The 27,904-nt window shown below is 38.8% G+C and overlaps 1 protein-coding gene and 1 long non-coding RNA gene across 3 annotated transcripts in view; one reads left to right on the top strand and one right to left on the bottom strand.

The window, feature by feature from the left end:
- lpp (LIM domain containing preferred translocation partner in lipoma) overlaps window positions 1-27,904 on the bottom strand; it is a 198,368-nt gene that overhangs the window by 39,880 nt on the left and 130,584 nt on the right. For both annotated transcript variants that reach the window (XM_084425934.1, XM_084425935.1), the window contains one exon: window positions 6,768-6,849. In XM_084425934.1, coding sequence (XP_084282060.1) covers window positions 6,768-6,849 — 82 coding nt within the window. The remainder of the gene's footprint in view (window positions 1-6,767; window positions 6,850-27,904) is intronic.
- LOC311301085 lies at window positions 1,766-10,956 on the top strand. Its single transcript, XR_014629396.1, has 3 exons — window positions 1,766-2,804; window positions 7,616-7,680; window positions 9,561-10,956. It is a non-coding gene; the product is annotated as an uncharacterized lncRNA (long non-coding RNA).

Below are 27,904 nucleotides of genomic sequence, written 5' to 3'. Positions count from 1 at the left end.
TGTATCGCAACTGTTCGGTTCTGATTTGTGTGCCCTGTGGCACTCTTTGTTTTTCCAGAATATCTGCATTCTATGGCAATATCTGGCTCCTATGGCAACGGCGTTGCGTTAGTAGGCATAAGCCAAAAACAACAACAACAGCAGCAGCAACATATAGGGGTTTTCAACATGACAATGTATAGCCACTGCACAAGACTACTACGTCTTCTAAGGAAGCAGCAGAAACGCAGGAGGCTGGTATGCACAGCTTTATTCCGTGCTGTTGTCTCTGCCAGAATCAAAATTCAACATGTCTCTATTATTTGGTCTTTTTTTTTTTTTTTTTTTTTTTTTTTACCAGACAATGTCTGACATGTTTACGTTTTACGTAAATTAATATGTGAATGTAACTCAAAACGATTTCATGTGATTTTGTTGGTATTCATATTTGCTAAATATTATCGGATTCCAATCAGATATGCACAAAAATCAGATTTGGACTGACAGTGGTTATACAAAATGTGCAGTGCTGGGGGTGCAGATTTGGACAGATTTGAAAACCTCTGGTTTCAAATATCTAATACTTCTGACAACAAATCATTTGTTGTGTTTCTAATGATTGCAAACAGTACATACTGTACAAGAGAAAGTGCCTTCTGGTCCATTATTCCAGTAGAGATTTTGATTCTGTATATCTGCTAAAAGTTGTTTTTATCAACGTTTAGGAGTGCACTGCAATATAGATGGCCGCCTCTAAGCTAACAGATATAAACTAAAAGCCACACTTTCATGGGGTCTTTTACCTTCACATTCAATGCAGCCTCTTTCTCTCTCTCTTTTACATTCTTTAACCTCATCACACCACTGGATTTCTTCCTATTTTAGTCCATCTCTGTAATCCCAGGAGTGCTGTGCTCTTGGCTAGATGCTGTGGCTGTGTGTGACATTCTCAGTGACTGGGCATGCCTGGCTGACCTGGGTTCACTGCAGACCCATTTACAGGCTGACTAGCCTACATTTAACCTCCCTCTAGCCATTAAGGCAGTTTGCAAACACTGCGTATATATGTGTGTGTGCGTGTGACCGTGCAATGTGCACTTGTGGCACGCGTTTACTCCGGGCCACTCTCTGCTGACACATGCACTGATGAAAGCAGGACACATCAGGCCTCTCTCTTATTTCTTTTAACCCTTAAACCTTGCTTAATGCAAACCAACTTTTTACATACAGGGGACTTAAGTGCTTTGAAATGAAAGCGTGTGTCAATATAGAAAAATAGGATGCCAAAGCTTTTGTTGCCATGCCTGAAAACAGGTCAGGGTTGTGAGGTTAGGGGCTTTCACATCAATAAGGAAATATGATATAACCATATACAATCATATTTATATATCATATCATTTAAATATTTTAAAAGGACGGTATTTTATTATATAAGAATTTTTTTTTATATATTAAATGTAGAAATTATATTCATATACTATACTATGCACATATACTCTACAGTTAAAACCTTTTGGGTCAGTAATATTTTTTATTTATTGTTTTTAAAAAGGATGCATTAAATTGAAGAAAGGTTACAGTAAAGACATTTAAAATGTTACAAAAAAATATTAGAAATAAAAAGTACCATGGTTTCCACAAAAATGGTTTTCAACATTGATAATTGATTGCAAATTTTAATGTTTTAATAATATTTCACAATATAATTTTTTTTACTGATTTTTTATCAATAAATGCAAAGAAAATAAAAATGCTTTTGAACAGTAGTGTATTCACAAATAAAATAATAAATAAACGTTTTAAAATAAACATATTAAACCAAACTGAATCAACATTGAACTGACTTCCGCTGAATAATGGCAATATTTCCTTTTTTCTAGAGCTGCATTACAGCAGAATTGAATTCTGTTTGCATCATTGATAAATATTTTCTTGTTTATCACTGTAAAGCTGCTTTGAAACAATTTATATATAAAGTACCATATAATTAAAGATGACTTGAAAGTTTAAATTATTAAATTAAAATAATATTTATATTAAAAATGTGTATTTATATATTATGAAATTTGGCCTCTCAGACAGTGGAGGAAGTACTGTAGATGTGGAAGGCAGAGCTCCGTTTCCCCACTACAGAGTGAAAGTAGAAGCTGACAGTAAGAGCTGATGGGAAGAAGTGCAGGGAATGTCTTCTGCCACTTACGGTAAAAAGGGGGAAGCTCAGACTGATGGGGGTGGAGAAATGAATGTGAATACAGCAAAACACACACACACTCCATCACACACTTACTCCCACTTCTGCAAAGCAACAAATCGTCTACTTGCACCAGGGGTGCCCAGTCCTGTTCCTGGAAATCTGCCTTCCTGCAACCTTCAGCTCCAGCTCTAAAGGCCAACTTCTATACTATACAGTAGGCGTGAGCTGAGTAGTATGTCCGAATTCGAAGTATTCATAAAATAGTAGGCGAAAAGCACCCGGACTACTACTTCCAGTGAGATTCTGAATGCGCATTCGATGGACACTTTACCAACCCATCAGGCCACAGGAGAGAATTTGTGAATGGAGGTGGAGCGACGCGGCTGACACGGTATGTCACAGGACAGTGACAACATAGAGGATGTAGTACTACTAAATAGTATGCGATTTCGGACACAGCATAGATATCCAGGAACAGGACTGGCCACCCGTGGTCTACACCTGCTTCCCAAAAAGACAAGAACTAATATTTGCTTGTGTCTTCATGTCAAGGACACAGAATAAAGGTCAATGTGGCCAAGAAGACATATGCAATGTTATGCATGCTGCACACAAACTTACCTCTCATACTGTAAGTACTATATAGTGACCCTAACAAGTATTTGGACACTTAAGTTAGTCAGTTTTGCAATGGATTAAAGGAGAACTCCGGTCAATTTTAACATTGAGCAAATTTTTTTGTACATTTGGAGTGCTGTCAGTACAGAGAACAACGACAAAAATCGGTGTTGCCTACACCGTGTTATCCTCTTTTTAAAATTTGCACCCTGTTGACTTCAGTGGGGCAAGTTTTAAACCTGCTTTTAGCCTCTTAACATCCTTGATGTGTCATTACAAGTGCACAGGTCATGTGAGTGATTCCTTCGGGGTGAACGCGGGTTAATCTGACTGCAGTAGATGTGAAAGAAATATATAAAAAATTATGTTTATTCAGCCAGCGCTCATACCTGTGTTTACATCCTGTTTTCGGTCGAAGTCCAAAGTAGTCGATTGTCGAGTTCACACGCATAGGTTTAGTACCTATGATCACGCGCGTGAACTCGACAATCGACTACTGTGGACTTCGACCGAAAACAGGATGTAAATACAGGTATTTGCGCTGGCTGAATAAACATCATTTTTATTAATATCTTTCACATCTACTGCAGTCAGATTAACCCGCGTTCACTCCGAAGGAATCACTCACATGACCTGTGCACCTGTAATGACACATCAAGGATGTTAAGAGGCTAAAAGCAGGTTTAAAACATGCCCCATTGAAGTCAACAGGGTGCAAATTTTAAAAAGAGGATAACACGGTGTAGGCAACACCGATTTTTGTAGTTGTTCTCTGTACTGACAGCACTCCAAATATACAAAAAAATGAGCTCAATGTTAAAATTGACCGGAGTTCTCCTTTAATTATAACTGGTTATTTTGTAAAGTATGCAAGATTTTTATGTTAAAATACATTCTTTTAACCCAGTTTATTATTCATTGACTGCTATTAGTATCCCATTCATGGGTTTATCTCCCCCAAAAGTTTAAACATTGAGCGCACCGGCACCATCTAAACATTGAGGGTACGTTTACACGACAATGATATGCTTAAAGGTATAGCGGAGGATTTTCTTTTTCCGGGTGGATCATCAAGACTATTGGTCCTCCTAAGTGTCAATCATTCTGGTGATATGTTTACGTAAAGCCGTCGTACGTGCTTGTGCACACGATTCACACGATGGTGTGCGCTCAAAACACAGGTTGGGCTTCCCACTGATGCCTCAGTCGCAAAGTTTCTACTTGACAGGTAAAGTTTGGCATGCTATTTGGAGAAATCCATTTAAAATCACTGCTAGTAAAAGTTAATGTAAGCTATGATTAGCTCGTGCATGCTCTCTCGTGCACACGTTTAATAGGCGTTCCCTCTCGGGAGCAGGTAGAGTGTTGCGCATGTGCATTTTTTCAAAAAGTGGAGAGGGCGGTTCTTTTCTAAAATTCGGGAAAATCCTCCGCTATACCTTTAAAATGGTGAAGTTTTTCCTTTGAGTTTTTTGCGTGTAGACGACACCATTGTCAAAATGATCCCCATTCACACGGATCCGTGAAAACAACTAAAAACCCTTTATTCTGCTTCCAGGCCATTAGATGGCGATGAAACACTATAGAATAGAGCTTAGATTCTCTGCCCGAGCCCGAGCCCGGACTCAACCCGACCCGACCCGCGGGCCGGGCCGATATTTCCCGCCACTGTCCTCGGGCCGGGTCGGGTCGGGTCGGGCCCTTAATAAAGCACGTCACGTGTCATGCGCAGGCAGCGTCTTGTCCACTCGCACTCGCAGTCTCGCACGCGTGACGCATCACTCCTGCTGTGCGTGCTGTACTATTCTGTAGCTTAAGTGCTTGAAGAAGCAAAGAAAAAAATTAAAACAGGAGAATTAACTTTGAGCAAGTTTGGAGGAAAATCGGAGGTATGGCAACATTTTAAACTAGTTGTGGGGAGTGACAACATATGTGTTGGCTTTGTCTCGTGCATTAAATGCGGCACGCTGCTCGCCTATGACAGCAAAAAAACGGGGACTTCGACGACTAACAGACACATGAAGCAGTCTTGCCATGACAGAAATAAATTATGATAGTAGTCCCTCGATGTCCTCTTTTGTTACTTTTCCGATCCATTCAATTATTTCTGAATAAACAAACAACGCAGTTTACATGCTTCTTCCTTGTCGCATTATTCATTGAGATAATAATTAATAAATGCACGCACACTTATGAACGTGATAAATGTTACAGATAGCATGTTTTACTATGCACAAACAAATGCCTTTCAACTTACATGTGCAAAATTCAGAATTAAATGAATGTGCTGCAATTTGTTCAAAAAGAAAGTCTAGCCTACGTGTTTTAGCCATTGAATAAGCACATTTAGTTTCAAGTTTGTTAAGTTTTGTTTTGAAGAAAGCTTTTCTTTAAAGTGAATTTCGTTTAGTATAAATTGTATTTTAATTTTAATACATTTTTCATCAACCAATTGCCTATAGATTTAATACATAAAAAGCAATTTAGCAGACAAATAATCATGACATGGAGTCGCCGGCGCGCCGCGGTCACTTACACCATTTGAAACTTGCGCTGTCACCGAATTTACAAATGCACATCTTGCTTGTTGCAGTTGCTCACACACATATTATGTTGAAATAACAATATGTTGAAGTAACATTATTAATAATAATTAATCTTTAAGAATATTTGATTGAATGCTGAATGTTGTGCTTGTTCAATTTAATCAAATTAAAGCTTTAATTGTGATAATTAAAATAATTGAATATTTAATATTGAGTGTTGGTCAATTTTTGCTCATTTATTAATAGTATTTTTATAATAATATAGGCCTATATAACTGCGCAGCTCCCCCCTGTAGCCTAAATGATAGCACATTAAAAAAAATTATTATTCTGGCGCCGCCCCTGGTTATAACGGCCCACATATTAAAAATGGTCGGGTTTAAATCGGGCTCGGGCTCATAATTACAGTGAACGTGTCGGGCCGGGCCAGGCTCGGACACAACGGGCTCGGGCTCGGGTAGGGTCGGGCTTGATTTGTTGGGCCCGATATAAGCTCTACTATAGAATGAACACATAATACACATGTGTATGACATCATCGTCTTCAGAGATTTGCATATTTGTAGTTTACACGGAGACCCTTTTCAAAAACTTGCACTTTGAAACCCGTTTTCAAAACATTGCGTTTTCAGGCACCCAAAACGTCGTTGTCATGTAAACGAACGGATAAAACACATACAAAAAGTTTTACGTTTTTAGTTTAAAACGGTGTTGTGTAAACAGCCCCTGAGAGTGGTCCTCTCAGGCTACGTTTACACGGAAACGATCTGAAGAGAAAACGCAAAAGTGATCACTTTTTATTCTGCGTTTAGACGAGCGTTATGGGGGGGAAATCTGCGTGCATATGGTGACGCAAAAGTGTGTGAAATTCAATGTAGTATGCACTCCAGGCGGCTAGGTGGCAATGTGAAGCACTGATCGGTGCCTTCACTGTCTAGCAGACTTTTGCGTTTTTACCGTTTAGACGGAAACGCGACGGTGGAGCATTTTTAAGATTTCCACTCTGGAGGGTGGTTTCACTTTTTTGCGTTTTTAAGCCCCAAAAACGCCGTCGCCGTCTAAACGAAAGGCACATCTGATAAAATATTTTTACGTTTTCACCCGCGAGCGTTCTCGTGCAAACAGGGCCTCAGATCCATCAATCTCTTTCCGGCTCAACCTATAGCGAGAGTTTGCGCAAAAGGGGCTTTTGCAGGGTTTGCTTTATTTCTGTAATTTCGCTACGTGTTTTAAAGGCTGTAAAAAGGCAGATCTCCTCAACCACAGGTGTAGTTAGTTTATCACATTAACTGTGAGTGTGAACATGTTTTTACTGAAGTTTTACAAACAAAAAGTGAACTTTTCTTAGGACAATTGTATATGAAATGCATACAAATAAGAATCATTTTGAGGTTTAGCTGACAGAGAAATCAATGTGCACTGGTCACGTACCAAAATACTCCTCAGTGGGGGGGTTGTCCATGTCATACAGCATCTTCTTAGTCAGGCGCTCCAGTTCCTCCTCAGGACGACCCTAAAACACACCACAGCACACCACGGTTAGACATACACTCTCAATCACACAATAATCAGCGTGTAGGCAAAATGTATAAGAGCACAAATCTCGCAAACATTATACAGAACACGTTGACATTTACGATAACAAGATAACACCTGGCTAATTAAATGAGTTGATGAAACAGGTTTTCATGGATGTGCACACGCATCTCTTAATTAGAAGGATCACCAGCCTAACGAGATCATCAGCCTAACAAATAACTCAGACTTCAAGACTGTTGCTGAGGTTTCAGTAGTTAAAGTGAAGGCTGTGACAACTACACTCTCTTGATGCACTCAAACACCTAGAATCTTATCATGATGATGAAATTCATTAACTTCATCTACAGCTCATTTTTAATTGACAGGTTGTTCCTCTACTGTTGTATTTGTTTGCATTTGTAGATCTTGCAGTGTGGTGAGCTGCACTATACAAATGAAAGTGTTGGAGAATGTTACTTATAATAGTAACACACTTAGTCAAACTGTTACTTGAGTCAATGATGGATTAGAATTAGGATTAATAAAACACATATTACATATCACGTTAAGAGATACAATTTACTCTTTGTGCATGAGCATGTCTGAGATAAATGGTATAAGATTTAATATAAAATGTAATTGCCATCTGTTGAAGATGTCATTAAGATCTGATCTACTAGTAGTGAAGAAATGACATATTACAGCTTTAATTTGGGCTCAGATACATACAACCCAGCTTATCATGCCTCTTTTTTTCCCAGTTTAATTTAACCACGGAATAACTGGATGAAAAACCGCCTCTTTGGAAGGGAAACGATCAAGCCAGGTAATCCACAGACAGACAGACAGACTAACAAACACACACCCAGAGTTTTAACCAAATGTCAGAGGTTTTCCATCCAAAACCATTAAAGATCACACAATGACCATTTACCAGGGCAAAATGAGGTCAAACAGGAAACCACTCCAACAAATACATCAACAACTCTGTTCAATTACAAAAAAACACAAGTTCTGCAAATCACCGGGGATAAAGATAAAAGGAGCCAGAGGTCTGGATGCTTCTGGTGTTGGTGTTAGCACAGGATATCCCAATATAAGAAGGGTGTAGATAAAAGTACCAATTACATTCACAAAATCACAACCTTTGGTTTCCTCCCTCTGACCAACAGACACAAAACACTCGTTCTGCCTCAGTTTAGTAACAACTTTATCAACCTTGAAGTTGTTCACTCATGCAGTTCCTTCCTCTATGGCAAGTTCTGTTGCCGTTCTATTTCTTGTCTCAAGTTCCTGCACCAATCTGCATGCTGTCAGGGCCTGTGAGACACGTTCTGTCAGAATGATACAGAGCCGATGACTGCATCTCACACAGAGGGGGGGAAACTGATGAAAACTTTCATGTGCCGAAAGCCCACACAAAAAAAACTTTTAATTCAGCATATCTCCACTTCCTGCAGACAGCTAATTATTATGTTGGGGGTTAATTACCTGTATATGGATACAGAATATTGTGGATGGATGCAAACAATCTAGGAGTGCTCAGAAAACTTTCTGCTGATCTATTTGTTAACCTGTGCCTGAGTATCCAGGTGGACCCCGATCCCCTTCACAGAATGAGGGGCCTCAACGTTTTCAAGAACTAGATTCATATTTGAGTCTCTCAATCGCTCCATGTGTTTTATGACAATTTGACATGTAATTTAACAGTCTGAGTGGGCACAGTGGATTGTTGTGGGCAAGAGAAACAACTAATTAAAAAGAGTGCCGTATGTAATTATCTCTCCTTATGACTTGTATAATAAACTGTTCTTTATATATGTTAACATTAGCATTATATTTAGCATTGTTTTTCACAATGCTATATAATGCTAATATTAACATATATAAAGAACAGTTTATTGTCATAAGGAGAGATAATTACAGGAGGAGGGAGGAGGAATTAAACGTATGCATACACTTATACATCATATTGGATATCTTGGCCTTTTCATGTGTGACTAATGAATAAATACATTATAATCAAAGAATCCCCTGTATTAAAAAAAAAATAATATTCGGTTTTTTATATTAAATAAGATATATTTGGAGAGTTTATCTTCCTACTGTGCAGTTCTGAGTGCAAGGTTGCAGATGACTGTGACACCGTGAAGTAGTAAATCAAAAAAATTTCGGCACGTTAACATCCTCGTTAAGGATATCCTACAGACCTGAAGGTGTTTTTTTTTATTTTATTTTTTTGTGCATGTATACACTACAGGTCAAATATTTGAAGTCGGTGCGTTTTTTTTTTTGTTTTTGAAACAAGTCTCTTATGCTCAAGGCTGTATTTATTTGATAAAAAATACATTAAAACCATTAATTTGTGAAATATTATTAGAATTTAAACTAACTGGTTTCTATTTGAATATATTTAAAAAATATTAATTAAATATTCATGTGACGGCAAAGCTGAATTTTCAGCAGCCATTACTACAGTCTCCAGTGTCACGTAATCCTTCAGAAATCGTTCTAATATGCTAATTTCTGATTATCACAGTTGAAAACAGTTGTGCTGCTTAACATTTTTTTGTTATTTTTGTTTGTTAACATTATTGTTAAAGACATGGCGATTAGGCTACTTAAAAGAAGCAAAATCAATAAAAAAAATATATGTTGAATATTCCAGTAGCAGTGTAACATTTTTTTTTTTCTTTTTTTTTTCAGATTAAAGACTTAACCAGGATATGGACCTCAATCAGAAAATGATGTGCATTAGAGATGCGCGGATGGGCTATTATTTCATCCGCAACCGCATCACAAAATTCATCATCCGTCCGCCATCCATCCGCACCAACGTTTTGACCAATTTTCAAAACCGCACCCGCCCGCCATCCGCTGATTGCTGTATACATAATATTTTTCATTTGATTGCTTCAACCGCCCGCCACCTGCCCGATTTGAATTCAAATATTATTTTTCGTCACGTCATCCGCCCGATCCGCGGTTTATCCGCGGAGTCCGCGGCTGTAACCGCCAACCGCGCATCTCTAATGTGCATGCAATTGTGGCCAGTGACTGAAATTTCATTGAATTTAGTGGCTGGAAAAGGTGTACTGCAGGTGGTTAGTGATTAAGACATTGACGTTTTTTCATTGAAGTACCATGCACAAAAGTGAAGCACACTTTAACCATTTAGTGGATTAACATCTAAACATCTAACAGTCTTTCATCTGCCTGAGTCATTCAAAAACCAAGACAGGAGAGGAAGACAGAGTGATAGACAGAGGGTGGTAAAGAGGCCAGAAATACATAAACAGACTTCTGAACAAAAAATTTGCTGAATAAAGCCTTCCAGTACTGCCACTTAATGATGTGGGATGAAATACTCACTTGAGTGTAAAAGCACATCTCCCACAAGCTCAAAGAGCACTGTGTGCTGGCATTTCAAGAACACGGTTAGGGTTTGCATTTCTGCGAGCATGAGATCACTGTTGTATTCAATGAAAATGATTCCCTGAAGAGCCATTTCCTCCTTTTCTTCCAAAAGGAACAAACGATTGTGATATCCATGTGCCTCTGAGAGGTGTGATTTCCCTGGCTTGTATTGGACACTGACTGTTCTCTAAAGAAAAGAGATACCCAATGAATGTTTCCTCTGGCAACCCTGTAATCCCCCCATTAATAAGAGCTGACTGGAAATCTTTGTTTTAATTATGTAGGATGAACACATACACTCTGGCAAAATTGTGGTACACCTTCCTTAAGCCTTCCTTTCACACAGAACGTCATAATGCAACAACCACTGAGGCTTGTCATTATTGACGTGTCACCATATTTGATCTGTATTCATGAGTTGACTGATGTTTTGAATTGATTTGAGAATGAATAAATCACTTACACTATGTTTAAAATGTTAGGGGGGTCAGTACAATTTTTTAACCAACTGTCACCAAGGACGCATTAAATTGAACAAAAGTGACAGGAAAGACATTTATAATGTTACAAAAATCCATTAAAAATATTCTTTTGAACTTTCTAGTAAATAAGAAAGCTTTCTGAAGGATCATGTGACACTGAAGACTGGAGTAATGGCTGTTAAAAATGTACTTTGCCATCACATGAATACAGGTAAATTACATTTTAAAGTACTGTATATTAAAACAGTAAACAATTATCAAATTGTAATAACAGTTAAAATGTAAAATCTTACTGACCCCAAACTTTTGACCAGAAGTGTACATTTTACCCTTGTCAATAAACAAAGTGATACACTTGCAGTTGTATGACTTACTTTGGGAGCTTAAAACTTTTGGACCTCATTGACTATCATTGAATGGACAAGTACAGCTGAAAGTTTCTTTAAATATTATATTTTGTGTTCTGCAGAAGACATAATAAATTATTAAAGGGGTCATATAATGGTACATGCACTTTTACAAGTTGATTGTACTGAAATGTGTGTTGGCAGTGCCTGTACACAACCATCATAAAATGATAAAAATCCATCCAGTGGTCTTTTTTAAATCTCCTTATATGTTTTCCTCCGTCTCAAATCGAGCCGTCTGACCATGTGACGTCACACGGTCAGACGCCCCTCCCACGATTGTTGATTGACAGCAGCGTTTCAACACAGACCCGCCCTGAGCGAGCTGTCATCATAGTCCGCGCGGTCATTGTTGATACGCTGGAGCAGAATGGCGTCTAAGCGATTGTGGTGTTCTGTTCTTGGGTGCAATAAGGAACAGCAGTCATTTTGATGTTCCTAAATCCGAACCGCTGAAGACGCAGTGGCTGAGTTTGTTTTCGAAGGGATTATTCCCCACAATCAACGTCAATGCTTTCATGTTTGCGCGAATCATTTCTCACCAGACTGCTTTATAAACGAGGGTCAGTATAAAGCTGGTTTTGCTAAGAAGTTGCTCCTGAAAAAAGGATCGGTACCAACTATTCGTGTTCCTGCTGCACCTCCAGAAGAAGTGAGTGTATAACGTTTTATTAACCTTTATATTAATCTTTGCAAATCGCTTGCACGCTTCACAATGCGGCTAAGGTTTACATTACGGCATGTTTTCGATGTACAACGTTCTCAATATAATTCATAATCCCAAGTTTATAATGAACAACGCGTTATGGTTATGTTATTATAAACTGTGTACCCACAGAACAGAGGGGCGGGGTGAGCAAAGCTCATTATCATTTAAAGACACATGCACTTAAACGGCGTGCTGAAAACAGAGCTGTTTTTGACCAGGTAAAATTAGTGTTTTCTTACAATACTAATGAGAATTTTTAATTAAAGTGTATTACAAACTTTTCATTTAGACCCTAAAGAATCATAATAACTTGGCATTATATGACCCCTAAAAAAAAAAAAAAAACGGAAATGTTCTCTTTGATGTGCTTGAGTGAGATGTTATAAGCTTATTGTTTCAGTGAGGAAAATCCATCAAAATGTATGGTGTCTGATAGAATAATGGCTGTTTGGATTTGAGCAGAAGTAGAACGGGGACGTATAATGACTTGGTGGTGTGCCAGAGGGGGGCACAGGTGAAGGAAAAGAAGGTAGGAATGAGGAGAAGACTCAGTCAGAGGCTATAAACCTCGACTCTCACGCTGGGTTATCGGCATTCTGTCAGGAACCATTAGACACCACATTGCTGGTGTGTGTTCACCTGCTGCCCCCCACAGGGAGCATTCTCAGTGGGGCCATGGGCTAAACACCAGCCCCAAACCCCCACCTTCTGCACCAAACTGCTTTTACTCTCCGCTGAACATCACTTTCTCTCATTCTCTAGCTCTCCATGACAGCATATTTACCAGCAGGAAACATATGCAACAAAAAACTTTCTACCTTCCTTTCTTTTTGTCTTTTTTTTTTGCCTTCTGCTAGTATTTGGGGTTGCCAAGCACAAAAAATTACCCTCTAGAGCAGTGGTTCCCAATTCCAGTCCTCGTGACCCACTGCTCTGCACATTTTGTAGGTCTCTCTTATCTGACACACTCAGTTCAGTTCATGGAGTCTCTCCTAATGAGCTGATGATCTGGTTCAGGTGTGTTAAATAAGGGAGACATACAAAATGTGCAGAGCAGTGGGTCACGAGGAGTGGAATTGGGAACCACTGCTCTAGAGAAATTGGAAAGCGGGAGATTCTTCTTTGGACAACTAAAATGAAACTTGTTGGCTTCTGTTATTGATGAAACTGAACACAAAACTTATACTTAGTGCATCACTGAGCATATATCTGGACAAAGAAATTCTACAATTAAATGTAAAATTCCCCCCATCCCCCACCGTCATGATACATGAGAGCAGACAAATTCCTTCATCTCTCACTATAACCCATTTGTGTGAGGATTAAAAAGAGATGGACCTTTACAATAATGAGAGGCGCCACCTCCATTCTATTTGCTCATGCCTGGTGTTTAACATGATCACGGATGTTGAATGAGAAATTGACAGGGATTGTAGGAGAGAGGGAGACCGTGCATGAGAGAATGAGTAAGATACACATCCACATTAAACAGCTTGTTGCCGTTATAAAACGCTGTGTTAAATGGAGAATTAAGGGACCCATGGCAGTTTTTTCCTAAACAATGAGAGCAATTTTAAGGGTTTAACATAGTAAATCTAGAATGTCTTTAATTTTCACTACTAAATCCAAACTTTTCTTGAGAATTGTAAATATTTTTATCAAAACCACATGAAGCCAACAAGAATATGAACATGTTTTAAACTATTATTTTCTTTTCTTTATCGTATACACTTTTCAATGGCCCACTTTTTAACAATACTGTCCCACAATAGGTTATTCTCCTTATAAATGCATATAAATGCCTTCAAAGCTTGAAATGCTTTACAGTCCAATTTAACTTAAGAATTTTGCAGATTTGATGGCATTGTTTCAGTATCTTACTTCCCATTTAGACCTTGTTTACAATGAGTTGCATTGCTTGGAATCATAGTACAGCGTGTTTGTGTGGGTACATGCAATGTGCGGAATGTGGACATACCACAAATATCTCTCACATTCTATGGCATGAGGCATTAAGTGAATATGTGCAAAAAATAAATAAATAAAATACACCTGCAAAGGACAGTCGGCTACTGAAGAGCAGGAGAAAGCAAAGAAAACACAACAGAGGCAAAAACAAGCTCAAGGCCACCTACAGAGGAGCTAGCAAACACACAAATACCAACACATGCAGAAAGTATACATTTGCCTCAGCATAAATGGGTCATGTTGTTTTCAGCTCTAATTAAAAAGTAAGAGGGAAAAACACAACAGGCAAGTCTGAAGAAAGAAACTGTGATGATGGAGAGCTGTATGAACAGAAAAAAACATGCCATTGATAATAATTAAAAAGAAAGATCAAGGTACTTCCACTACTGGAAGTTTGCACTGACACGAAGAGCATATGAAAACGCTCATTTTTGCCTTGACGTATGTAGCTTGTAATGTATGATGCTTCTCCTGCAGCATGACGGAGGTGAGCGTGTGTGTGTATAAAAGTAGGTCAGGTTTTGGGAAACTGACACATCTCCGTGCTAACAGATAAGAGCAAATCTGAAGTGCTAAGAGCGGCCCTAGAAGAAGAAAGCCAGCTAGAGGAAGAGGGAGACACACGGAGAGGTAGCGTACGGGTTATAAGAGATGTTCATCGAGGGTTCAACACACAGAGGGAAGCATAAGTGACAGTTAGCCATTCTCTCTCTTTTTTTTTTTTTTACCTATAATTACACAAAAAAAACCTAAACATTTTCTTTGAACACATCCTCTTGTGTTCTTTCAGCGTGGCTGTAATTGCCGGTCATTATGCTGTTCTTGCCTTTAGTAAAGGTGCCATTTATTTATATTTAAACACTGGCGGGGAGCGTAATGAACATCTACACAGGTTCACACCTAAAAATCAATGTCCTGACTCTCTCCTGCACTTCAACCTTGTGATTCTCTGGTCCGGCTTCCCTATCATTTGCTCGGCATGAAGAGAGTGCCAAGAATCCTTCCCATCAACTGGCAACCAACTCTAGGCAAATGACAGTCGATTTGAATGAGGGTCTGAAGGTTATCTCCTGTCCAAACACCAGCACGCCAAATTATCTGCTCCACAGACAAAACACTCATGCTATGAGCTCGATGCTTGTATGCACGTATGCACCTATACACATACAGAATGTTATGAGAGGCTAAGGATTTAAACAGTGCGGTCCAGCAACACAGAGGGGAACTAGAGCATGATGAGGGCTGGAAAGTGACAGTCTGTCGTAAGAGATGCCGCTCAGCAGGGGTCACTGTTTTGCACTGTTTTTACAGTAGCATACAGTACACCCAGACACCCAAACACAATAATCTTGATCACACGAGGCCAAAAGGATATAATGTTTCTTCAAGTATGGGCACTTTTCGTCTTGTGGGGAAGTAAACAATGTAACTAACAATTAACAATGTTGAACAGTGCATAAATGCATCACAGGAGAATTCTGTCATGTACACAATTGATTAAAGGTTTGGTGTCAGTAAGACAGCATTGAACTGATCAAAAGCGACAGTAAACACATTATAATTTCAAATGAATGCTGTTTATTTAATACTTTCAATACATCAAATAATCCTGGAAAAAACATCATGATTTCCATAAAAACTGTTTTTAACATTGACAGTTAAGAAATGTTTCTTAAGCAGCAAATCAGCACATTAGAATGATTTCTGAAGAATCATGTGACACTGATATTTGCATATTTGAATATATTTTAAAACAGTTATTTTAAACTGTAGTAATATTTCACAATATTACTGTTTTACTGTATTTTTGATCAAATGAATGCAGCCTTGGTGAGCATGTTTTTCAAAAACATTAAAACATCTTGCTGACCTCAGACTTTTGAATGGTAGTAGTTATTTTTCAGAAGTAAGAATATCATTTAATTGTCTATTTTCACAAGGTACGTTTTCCTAGATTTTATTTTCTTTACACATAACACATCCCATTTCATCACATGCATACTCCTCTGACACATTTCTATTTGGTAACCAAGCACACTAATTTCTGACAAGACTTTATGAGTGGCAAAACTGTTGGTTTGGATGGAAATGATGCAGTATGTAAATTGTTTAAATGATTACATTGATTATGATTATTACACTAGTTGTTTAGATTATCATATATTTTACAATGTAATAATCATTTTCTAATTAATTTTCATATTTTAAGGGTAAAACAATACATTTTTCAGTGTGGCCTCAAACTGTGAAATCTCACTGTATACCGTAAGCCAGGTGTGACTGACAGGAAAAAAATGAACAAGCTTCTCCCAACAACTCATAATAAACTTGACTTAACAATAGCAATTCCTTGGCTCCTCTGAGGACTTCTTTGGCTACAACAAACAGAATGTAATAATGTAACTGATTACAAGTCTCATTGTGTTCCATTCTGAAATTGCTGACAAACAAAACACACAATATAGATGCAGATTGATTGGCAGAGCAATGTTCTCTCTCTCAGAAAGAGATGGTGAAGTATTGATCTGAGCTGTAATTTACTCGCTCTAGGACCGTGGAGCAGAAGAGTGTCAGTGCTTTATTATTAACGGCCGGCGCAGGGCACGGCCCGCCTGATATACAGAGAGCCCACTCTGACAAATGAAACAAGCAGCACTGTTGTCAGCAGTTTAGGTCCTCGACAAAACATCCACGCTTAGCCAGTGCAGACACTGACCTCAAGTTTCCTCCAAATAGCCCATATGGAGCAGAGTTTCCTTCTCACAGAGCAGATATGTGAACGAGTCCACAGCAGCAGAATATCAAGTTTATAAAAGTGTTAAAGAGGAAAATGAAACAATACACACATGCACACACACACAATAAAAGCACATACACCATTAAAAAATGTACGATCGGTAAGATTTTGATGTTTTTGAAAGAAGTCTCTCATGCTAACCAAGACTGCATTTATTTGATCAAAAATACAGTAAAATAGAAATATTGTGAAATATTACTACAATTTAATTTGTCTGTTTTCTGTTTTATTCCTGTGATGGCAAAGCTGAATTTAGCAGCATTCATTACTCCAGTCTCCAGTGTCACATGATCCTTCATAAATCATTCTAATATTATATATTAGAAATATTGTCTGATATTGTCCATCCATTGATATGGATCTTATACACATCTATATTAAATGAAAGTATGATAAATCTATATTATATTTATTTATTAAAGTACATTAATATATAAGTGAGTACTGGAATTGGAAACCTCTGCTTTAGATCAATTTAATCCTTGTTAAAATAAAAATATTAATTTCTTTAAGGAAAATGTTTTTTTTTAAATATAATAGTATATTTAAATATTATATAATTATCTTATTTTTTATTTATTTAAATGATTTCAAATAAATCTATCACACACACACCCTTCTCTCTCTCTCTCTATGGTAGTCCATTGCATCTGTTGATGACTTTCCCTAGTGTGTGGGTTCTTTTATGAATGTATAGCCTGATGCGGAAAGCATCAAGCATCCTTTACAGACAGGGCATAAAAAACCTGTCCTGATTGTAATATGAAGCACCTAGCCATGCAGTCTGCATTCACAAACATTTGTGGAAAAAAATGAGTTGCTCTGAAAAGCTCAGTGAATTCAAGAGTGGTATAGGCTACTGTAATAGAATGCTACCTTTGCAATTAGTCTGTGAAGTTTCATCCCTGCTAGATATTCTATGGTCAACTGTAAGTGGTATAACTGGAAAGTGGAAGCATTTAATAACAACAGCAACTCAGCCATGAAGTGGAAGACCACTTTAAGTCACAGAGCGGGGTCATCTAGAGTCACCAACTCTCTGCTGATTCCAAAGCTGAAGAGTTCCAAACTTCCACTGGCATTAATATCAGCACAAAAACTGTGTGGCGGGAGCTTCATGGAATGGGTTTCCATGGCCGAGCAGCTGCATGCAAGCCTCACATCACCAACCTACAATGGCAAGCATTGGATGTAATGTGATGTAAAGCACGCCACCACTGGACTCTGGAGCAGTAGACACTTTGTGAATTAACAAATCACGCTTCTCTGTTTGGCAGTCTGATGGGCGAGGGTGTGGCGGATGACAGGAGAACGTTACCTGGCTGACTGCCAAGTGTAATGTTTGGTGGAGTAGGGATAATGGTATGGGGCTGTTTTTCAAGGGTTGGGCTAGGACCCTTACTTCCAGTGAAGGTAAATCTTGGTTAAACTTTATTTTAAGGTCTCCTTGTTACAGTGTAATTGAACATTTGTAGTAATATTAATTAACAACATGTAGTTACATAAGGCTAATTAGGGTTAGAGTTTGGTTTAGGATAGTTGCTTGTAATTATGCATAATTTACTGTTATTTCTAGAGTAAGTAATGCAACAAATGTAACAAGGACATCCAACATCAGTGCGTGGCCTCACAAATGCTCTACTGGATGAATGGGCAAGAATTTCTTCAGAAACACTTCAAAATCTTGTGGAAAGCCTTCCCAGAATATTGGAAGCTGTTATAGTCTCAGCCCCAGACGCTGGCTGAACGTCTGATGCATATGGCAAACTTAACTGGAAAGACTTTCCAAGTCATCATCTGATTGGTTGAATTCTACAGGATGTCCAGGAGTGTGTTGCATTATTTAATGGTCCGTTTGGACAAAACAAACTGTGATTGGTTGCTTTACATGTCAGTCAGACGGCCTCTGGGTGGTCCTTATCCAATGAAAGCTGCTATGGTGTCCTTCTGCCTTTAGTCTGAAGGTCTGGCTAGGCAGGACTAACTGCATAATAATATCTATGTATTTAGAATGCAATGTCATTCAAGTCCCTGTTGGTGTAATGGTCAGGTGTCCCAATACTTCTGTCCATATAGTGTATACTGTATATAAACAGTAGGCACGGATGATCAACTGTACAATGTATATGGTGATTGCATAATACCTGAATAAGGGTTACTTGAGATTTACAAGGACATGATATGCAAACTTTTACAAGGTGAACGGTTTAGTGTTACTAGGACAGGTCTTGGGTGGGCTGGAGGAATTAGGGATCTGGGGAGCAGCACCCCACAGAGAGAGAGAGAGAGAGGAGAAAGTTGGGGTAGAAGTGAAACCTGATTCAGTGACATCCTACCAGCACCCTGTCAAACTGGTCCTTTAACCTTTACACTTTCGAACATTCAGCAACCAGAGACCAACTGCGGAGACCCACAGCTACATCAATAACCAACCAATTTTAGATCTCACTAATGCAGTGCCAAAAAATGCAATTGATCACCTGTCACAAGGTTTGAGTATGAGTATCATTAACTGGAGAGATCAGCTAAATTAGAGCATGGGAACACCGACAAGGCGAGAAGGTGTCAGCAAAGTGTCCATAAATAGCTCTAGTTCATTGAAAGTTGGATCTACACAACATTTAATCTGCCCCAAATTATGTAATAAAAAAACACAAATAAAAAAAAAAAACACAGAAGTTACAAATAAACTCAACTTCTTTCCTAGTAGGATTCCCTCCTAAAGTTCATAAACAAACAGGAAGGTCCAAAGTGTCTCCAAACTTCTCCAATTTCCTTAAATCCTTGAATACATCCGGTACTGAACAATCCATCCATCCATCCACCACAACATATTTCACAAGAGTTTAACATGACAAGGCTGATTCATTTTCTAGAAGGGTTGTATACTAGAACACCTCCTACATTACAACACAAACAGAAAAACACTGTTGCACATAAATATAAATACCCCCATCAGAAAAAAAAAAAACTTGATTTAAGATTCAAAGCACAACACAACATGATGTACAGTCTGACTACACTCACACTGTTAGCAGTGTGTTATTGAGATTGGCTAGATTTAAGATATAGGACACATGCAGCCAATGTATGAATACACTCAAATCATTGGTAATGATGCTCTAAAGAATAAAAGTCCAGCATTGATTATTGTTACATTACGTAAACCAAATACTGTGTATGCTGTATTTTTCATTATGCAGTACCAAACTGTTCATGTAGAGCATGATACTAACAATGGCAATGTGATGGGCTCAACTCCCAGGGAAAACATATTGACAAAGTGTACACTCTCAGAGCACCGTACGTGCGGCCAAATGCATAAATTATGGTACATGTAATCTTTCACAGCTGTTTACAGGAGACAGCAATAAAGGTGGCCTTGTTTTATATTGCCACTTAGTTTTTCATTAATTATGCTTTTATATTCATTTTAACGCCTTGCAAACTTAGTTAACATTTGATTTTCTGTATTCTACATTGTTGATGCAAATTCTGCTGATTTGTCACATAGATCATGTTCTTTTTTTTTAAGAATTTTTTTAAAAAACATAACATTTAATACAAAGGTATAAATATTATTTCTAGCAAATATTAAAATATATGGTAAAAATTGATCAACAGTTTTTGTGAAGAATAAAAATTGTAAAGAACTGTCAAATTGTATCACAAAATATAAATATTATTTCTAGCAAATTTTAAAAATATATATGGAAAAATGCTTACTAATTTTTGAGTAAAGAACAACAATGTAAAGAAAATGTCATATTTAATGAAAAATATATAGATAAAATATTTTATAGTGGGGCCAATGAAAACTGATTATTCACACAAAGCTGAATTTTTCATGTTATCATGCCACCCTGACAAAGAGAAGTAATGAGAAGGTCAGAAATACTGGACAGCTTATAAGGGCTTTTTGTTGTAATGGTCAACATCTGCTGTATTTGTAAGCTTGAATGTTTTCTTTTTTTCTGTTAACACTGAACTTGAATATACTGTAGGAAGGGAAGGTTATTGTCCTGTAGCCAGAACCTCTTAAACTACACTGACCCTGCTGTCAATCAGTTTAATGGCTTGTCACTCTTCAAATTCACAAGCGAATAAAGAACAAGGTCAGACGCATGGGATGCCATTTCGAAGAACTAGACCCATGTGCTTCCAGGGCTCAAAGTGAACCATGGCAAGACCAAGAACATCTGTGTTTCTAGAAAGTGACAAATCAAATTACTGAATGTCAACAGGGCCTGTTTATCTTTAGCTATTTACTTTGCCTCTATTTCTTATATTAATGCATTTTGATCCAGACAAAATCTCCCAGATTTCTGATGAGGGGCAGCGGAGCTATGAGAGTTCAGCACAATTTGGAACACTGAGAGCTGATTCGGCTGTTTGCTGGCAGCTAACATTGAAGAGAAGTTACTCTCCAGGAACAAATTAAACCTAGTGTGTGTGTGTGAGTGTGTGTGCACGTGGAAGGCAGAGCAACTCCACTAGTGTAAAACAACTGAAACACTGGCAGCTCTGTTTTTACTTCCTGCTATGCAGTCTGTTTAAGAGCAGGCTTTGTTCCCTACTTATCGATTACCGGTATGTGAGTGTTTCTAAACAAACAAACAAACAAACACTAAGTATGTCGAGTGAAAATTCATTAACACATTAATTTATTAAGGACAAAAACTGTCTTGAGATTGAGGTGTATTAAGTAAATGTGAACACTTTTGATCTAATATAATCGTTGGGTGATATAATTAGAGTTAGATAGAGTCAATGAAGTGCATTTTTCTCACACCACTAGAACATTGCTTTTCTTGTTTTTTGTATAAACCTCATTTAAAAATGTTTTTTATTTTTTATTCTGTGTCTTATTAACAATTTTGCCATGGAACCTTGTTTAAATCTTGTTTAAAGGCTAAGTCTAGATATTTTTACTAGAAAATACAAAAGTTCTAGACTGGCGGGTAAACCCAGCCCGATCTGCCGGCGATTTGATTTCGCCCTGCAGCTCAGGCTGGAAACCTGTACATTCTTCTATCCTGCTTTCCGTTACAAATTTGCGGGGACCAATCACAAACTGGCTTATCCGCCGGGTGCGCTACTGGCGGGTTTAATCCAACCCAATACCTTTTAACCTCTCAACGATGCTCAATGGCTTCTTTAGTTTAGCAAACCAATCGCTCGAGTGGGTGTAAATACCTCTCACTTTCATGTTTTTTTCAATGGCTCGATGCCATTGCTGCTTCTGCAAACCGCTGAGCAATGCTCCAAACCAACACGTTTGTTGACACGTTTCCTGCCAGGAGTTTTCGCTGCAAAGTAAGTCACCTGGATCGTTGGTCTGATTGGTTGAAGGACTATCCAATTGCGTACAGAATAATTTGAACCATGCCTGTTGATCACGCCTCTTGTGCAGTAGAAAATACAGAGCAGACTCCCCAGACTGATGTTCAATCTTAAAAGATTGAGCTTGGTCCGGTGATAGCCAGACTACAAAATTTCCCATTTAAACAAAGGATTCTCTGAGTCAATGTTGATTGCTTGCATGTGCAGAAGCGTTTTATCAACACTAGCAAAAAAAAAAAAAAAGCATATGATTTCTTTTGCAATGCTGTGAAGTATGTATTTGACTGTGTTCATGTCCTTGTATACAGCACTGAATTTAACCTACTACACAACCACTGTAATGGACACATAGATGCCTTGCTATTGTCACATAGATGCCTTGTATTGTTGGCTGCAAGCCAAGCGCACAACAAATGATTAGTAAACAAAACAGTCTTTATTATAATCCACCAACTAGGAAAGAATGAGAAGAACAGAACAATCACTTTCCCATGACAATACCAGACAACTAAACATTGGGAACACAGGGCTTAAAAACATGGAACAAACACAGGGAACTAATTAGGAAACAGCTGAACAGAATGACTAATCAATGAGTAACCAATGAGACTAATGAGAACTCAGGCAGGCAGGTAATAGAAACAAAGCAAACAAAGCTGAACATAACAGGATATACTCATTACAGCTATCACCATCCATACAAGTTAACCAAGTGCTGGGACTATTCTTCAAGTGTGATGAACAGTATTTACACTACAGGGACTACTTTGGGGAACAAATACCCACTCCGCCATGCTGAGGGGATGCATGCTCTAACAGCTTAGACTCCATACAACTAGCTACCGGAGTCACTCTTCCCATCCTATAGGTACACACCAATGGCCGTCAGTGAAATTATTCCCTCCAGCTATAGCCCAAGCTGCGCACACACACTGAAAAGGAAAGTCCTGGCTTACATTCTTCCTGCCTTCCTTGCAGGGCTGAGCAAAATGTATTAGCCCATGAACAGCTCAAGAGCGTGGTATTACATGTTATGAACACCTTAAAGGGAATATGGCCAAGGATTAATAGAATATAAATCAAGGCCTGCCACTTCTGGGGGTCATAAAATACTATCCCTTATACTAATCCCACCAGGGAGACCAACTTCACTAACTCAGCAGCAAAGGCCTACAACCCGTCTGCACACAGCCCCTCTAGATCCAGCACTCCATGAAGAGGCCTCCAATGATAACCTTTCACATTGTACCATTGTACCAATCTTTCAACCTTTCGGATTGTCGAAACAGCAACTGGGGAGCAGATACTCTGCATAACGACCCTCTGAGTGAGGGGAGAACTCTAGCTCAACCGCTTACTACTGGTGAGTGGAGGCCTCAGCATGATGACCCTCCAGAGACCCTCATGAGAGGAGGCTTAACCATACTCTACCGTAACAACAACTTCACCAGGGAGGCTCACAAAGAGCCATACATGCTGGTGTCGCCTGTCTAGACAGGGCTTTAAAGAGTGGAGGCCTCAGTATAATGACTCTCGAATTAAGAGAAGGCCAAAACACACTCTATGCTACTGACAGATTTATCAAGGAGGTTCAGAGAGAGCCATACACTCAAGACCGTTATCCAGGCAAGGCTCTGGAGGGCAAAGGCCTCAGCAGGATGACTCTATAAAACAAGAGGACACCTATAAACACTCTACCCTAAAGAAAGTTTCACCAAGGAGGCTCACAGAAAGCCTTTAATGCATTTGATGCCACCCTCTATAGAGAAATGATTACTAGAGTCAGAATGAGCTCACTACAGGGAGCAGAGCACCTTGTCTAGAAATATGCCCATAACCAAGAGGGTTCTACTCCATGCTCATCCTAGATGACCAATGGGAGCTAACAGAGGGCTAGCTACAACCATTGTAAAACCTGTAATATGATTATGTCTCTAGACTACAGCAATCTCAGAGGTGAAGTGCAACAGGAGGAGTTTGCAACCCAGAGCAAAAAAAAAAGAAGAGCTCTGAACCTTCCTTGGTCAGCAGACCACAAGGAAGCATACAGGGGGCTAGGGGCAAAATACTAGCCAAGCCATTATAAATGCTCAACTGACCATTCATATTATCAAACCATCCTCTTTCTTAGGGAGTCGGGAGCCCTACTATTAAGGATTCCACTTCCACTTAACCATGAAGACATTGCCATCAAGGGGAGCCAGCTGAGTGCTAGCTGCGACTGCTCGGACACAAATGTCTTTGTAGGATCTCAACACTCAAAACACTCCCGAAGGTGCCTTACGACAAGGAAGGGTTCGCAAACTGGGGCGAAAGAGACACTTCCTGTCACGTTCTCGAGATCGAATGAGCTCACCAGGGACTGGACGACCCTACTTCCAGACCCGTCTCAGGGGGAGGCTTCTGCTCTACAGTCAAACCCAAGGAAAAAATGGGCTCTCTAGACTCCATCCCTCCCGAACAAGTTCTCTGATACGGAGGCACACACTTCCTGAAATGCTTTTCTCAGTGTAATCCATAGTGATTGCCTTCACATGTAAGCAAACAAACGGATCCTGAAGACAAAAGAAATTGAGGACGTGTACAACATGCACACGTAGTGAAGTCTCGTGTGGTCACCGGCCAATGACATTTTCGCATTTAGATGCGTGCTTCAGACACCGGTCATGCTGGAGGCGTTCCCTTATAGTGTCCCATTTGAAAGGGAACAGAATTATTGTAAAATATTATAAAAATTCAAAATAACTATTTTCAGCAGCGATTAGTCTCCAGTGTCACATGATCTTTCAGAAATCATTCTAATATGCTGATTTGGTGCTCAAGAAACATTTCTTGTTATTATCAATGTTAAAACCAGTTGTGCTGCTTAATATTTTTTTTTGATGTTGTTGTTGAAACCATGATAAAACATTTTCAGGATAATTTGATGAATAAAAACGTAAGTTTTTGTATCAATATAAAAGTCATAAAAAATAATAATAATGATAATAATAATTTTTTGAACGGTTCATTATGTAAGGTCTTTATACACCACTGAAAACATAGTTATGTATATTATATTGCATGTCTGTCTACAGATCCTCCTTAATATTACACAATGCACCTTTAAGATGGACATAACATTTCTTTTTATTAATTTTGAATATTGTGTGTTTAAAACATGTTAAAAGTGAAATGCCATGTATAAAACCAAAAAGGGCCTGAAATTTTGGTGATGGGCCAAAATTGGAATAATGCCAAAAGGGGACTGAATAAAGAGTATGTGAGGTCAGCGAGCTTCTTAATGATGTCCTAGAAGAGGTTATTTTGAGCAGGTGTTGACGAGGTCCAACGCAAATGTTGATATGTGAGTCAGGGAGAAAAACGGCCTCTAGAAGCAGAAAACAGGAGAGACGGGTGGGGGAGCGCAACGTCAAACATAGGAAAGCTGAATATTTGACAGCTGAAACCATCATTGACCTTCTAGGGGGCTTTAGCCGCCTGTAGGGGTTGAACAGTTGAGAATAATCCTCCCCCTGTCAATTGTCACTCAAGCTCAGCAATAACACAAGCTATCATCCAGCTTAGCCTTTCCCCAATTTAGAGAGAGAGACGCAGCAAGAGAAAGAGAAGGAGAGGAAGATCAGAAAAGATGGAGAGAGTTGAAGAAATCACTAAATGAACTAGCAGCCATGAAATTCCCCCTCCATTCGAAAAATGAGATCAAACGTTCACTGGCAGATTTGCTTAATTAAGTGTCCTTGAGCTGTGTTGATGTGAAAAGCCTTCACTTTTACACCTTACTTCTAATATCAAAGACGTGAACCAATCAGAGACGAGATCCTGAGGGGGTCAGCCAATCAGCATGCAGCCATGAAGACGACTGGACGGGAAGTGATTACGGACTCATAATGACGCTGACCCTCCGTGACAGCTCTCAATTAAATCTAATGATCACTGCGACAAGGGACACAAAGCAATAGCGTGAATGGAAGCGAGTATGTAAGCGCAGACCCCTCGATGAACCACGGCCAGGAAATGGCCATTGCTCGCTGCTCTTAAGCCATCTATTATTTGCTTGATATATGAGATTATTTATACATCAGATTAGTTCACGAAGTCGGTTTTGCATTGTGCGGAGGGTTATGGAAATGTCCCGACATGACATCTGGACAGATTGACAACGGTAAAGACAAAGTTGACAGCTTTGGCTTTTACTCTAATCTGGCTTTTATATTGTGCCGCTGTTCCGTTCAGAGATTTAAGTTCAAAGTGTGGCGATACAGACGGAAAGGAAAATAAACAGATTATGGCTAAAAGGCCAGGAAAAGCTTCTCATTAGAACAAACAGAATCAGTTGAGTTGGAAAACATCAGGATCAAATGCATTGTACTGTGAGAGAGGTCACCGCACTGTCGTGTTTTCTAAGTGTGCATTGCTTTCAAGGGGAAAAGGATTGTTTTAGAGCTCTTTAGAGTTCACGTTCGGCTGGATGTTTGATGACTGCGCTTGCTTGACATGAGAGAAGTCTGGTAATAGTGCTCCTCTAAAGAGACCTTAGATTATGAAGCGGTGAAAATGGCATCACTCAGTCCACATTTTCTTCGCTTCAAACATCTCTCAATCCAAGAGCCAGCCTTATAATTAGATTAATAAGACCTAATTTAAATGAGTTCTTCATCAAGACCCAGCTGTGCCTTAAGAAACACTGAAAGTTTATCTATAGCAGGCTGCTGAGGCAGGTGTAAAACAGATGTGATTTCACAGTGTTTTTTTTTGTCGGTTTGTTGATTTTTTTTTAGGTGAGGGGCGTCCTCAAAAACGTGTTAATGGTGGGCTCCATCAGAGTGGTCATTGTGGCACAACATTAAGCACACACTTAATTAAAATCCAATTACAGCTCACCATGAGACAAGGCCAAGTAATCTCAGCCACAAAAAAATGGCTAGATGAATTTTTTTTTTTTTGTCATGATACATATTCAGTCATTTAGTTGGTACGGCCCTTCATACAGACTGAACATAGTGTGTACATATTTTTATGTGTGTTTCAGTGTCTATGCAAAAAAAAAATATATATATATATATCTACAATTACTAATGAGATCTGGTGGATAATATGGCATTTAAAGCATGCTCTTCTTTAACTCAGTGTTTAGGAGCCAACATTCTTATATGAATAAATTACAGACACAACAAATCTGTATTCATGTTCAGAACATACTGAAAATGAATTCAATAAGAATATTAGGTTGGGGGTGGAGAGGATGAGTGGAATCAAAGAGAATTCAAAGAGCCGTACAACACCATCTTTTGTTGTTCTGTTGCACTATTTTGGGACTTGAGCTGCCACCTCACAACATAATGTACTTGTGTTTCGAATAATGTTAATTTGTTTTCTTAATACATGAGGCTGTGCCCGACATTGTGGTATTTATTTTGTGTTTAGTTAAACACAGTCCTTGATGAGCTATTCCCAAATGCTGGGGCTGCAGTTGTTTGTACTAGTGCATAAAATCCTTGAATTAGTGTGGGCTCAAGGGTATGTTCTTTTCCCCCAGATTGTGGCTATGGAGAGAGTGTACGCGAAGACCGCAATAGCCATCTTCATGAAGCAGCCAGTAATAGCTCTCTGAGGCAACTCCAAAAAGTCATTTTTTTCTTAATACTCTTTGTCCTTTTGAAAAACGCAAAGTTATTGACGTGTTGTTTCTTTTGCAAAGCACTGCATATATTCTGCTTCACAATAAATAAGCCAATGACAGAAACTTTTGCTGATTAAAAGGCCGTCATAATCTGTGTGGAGCAAGAAGGACCTACAATGACACAAGGAAAAAGACACTTCCCAAGTGCCTGCCACTTATCATCCCATCACTCTTATATATTAATAACAGTGTATTGTACTACTCTAATTTGACTGGATGTTTTACATCCTTGGGCTGATTGTGA

Source organism: Rutilus rutilus, assembly GCF_951802725.1.
Source record: "Rutilus rutilus genome assembly, chromosome: 12".
NCBI lineage: Eukaryota > Metazoa > Chordata > Actinopteri > Cypriniformes > Leuciscidae > Rutilus > Rutilus rutilus.
Note: the sequence above shows the minus strand (reverse complement) of the source record. Positions and strands in the feature narration are given on the sequence as shown.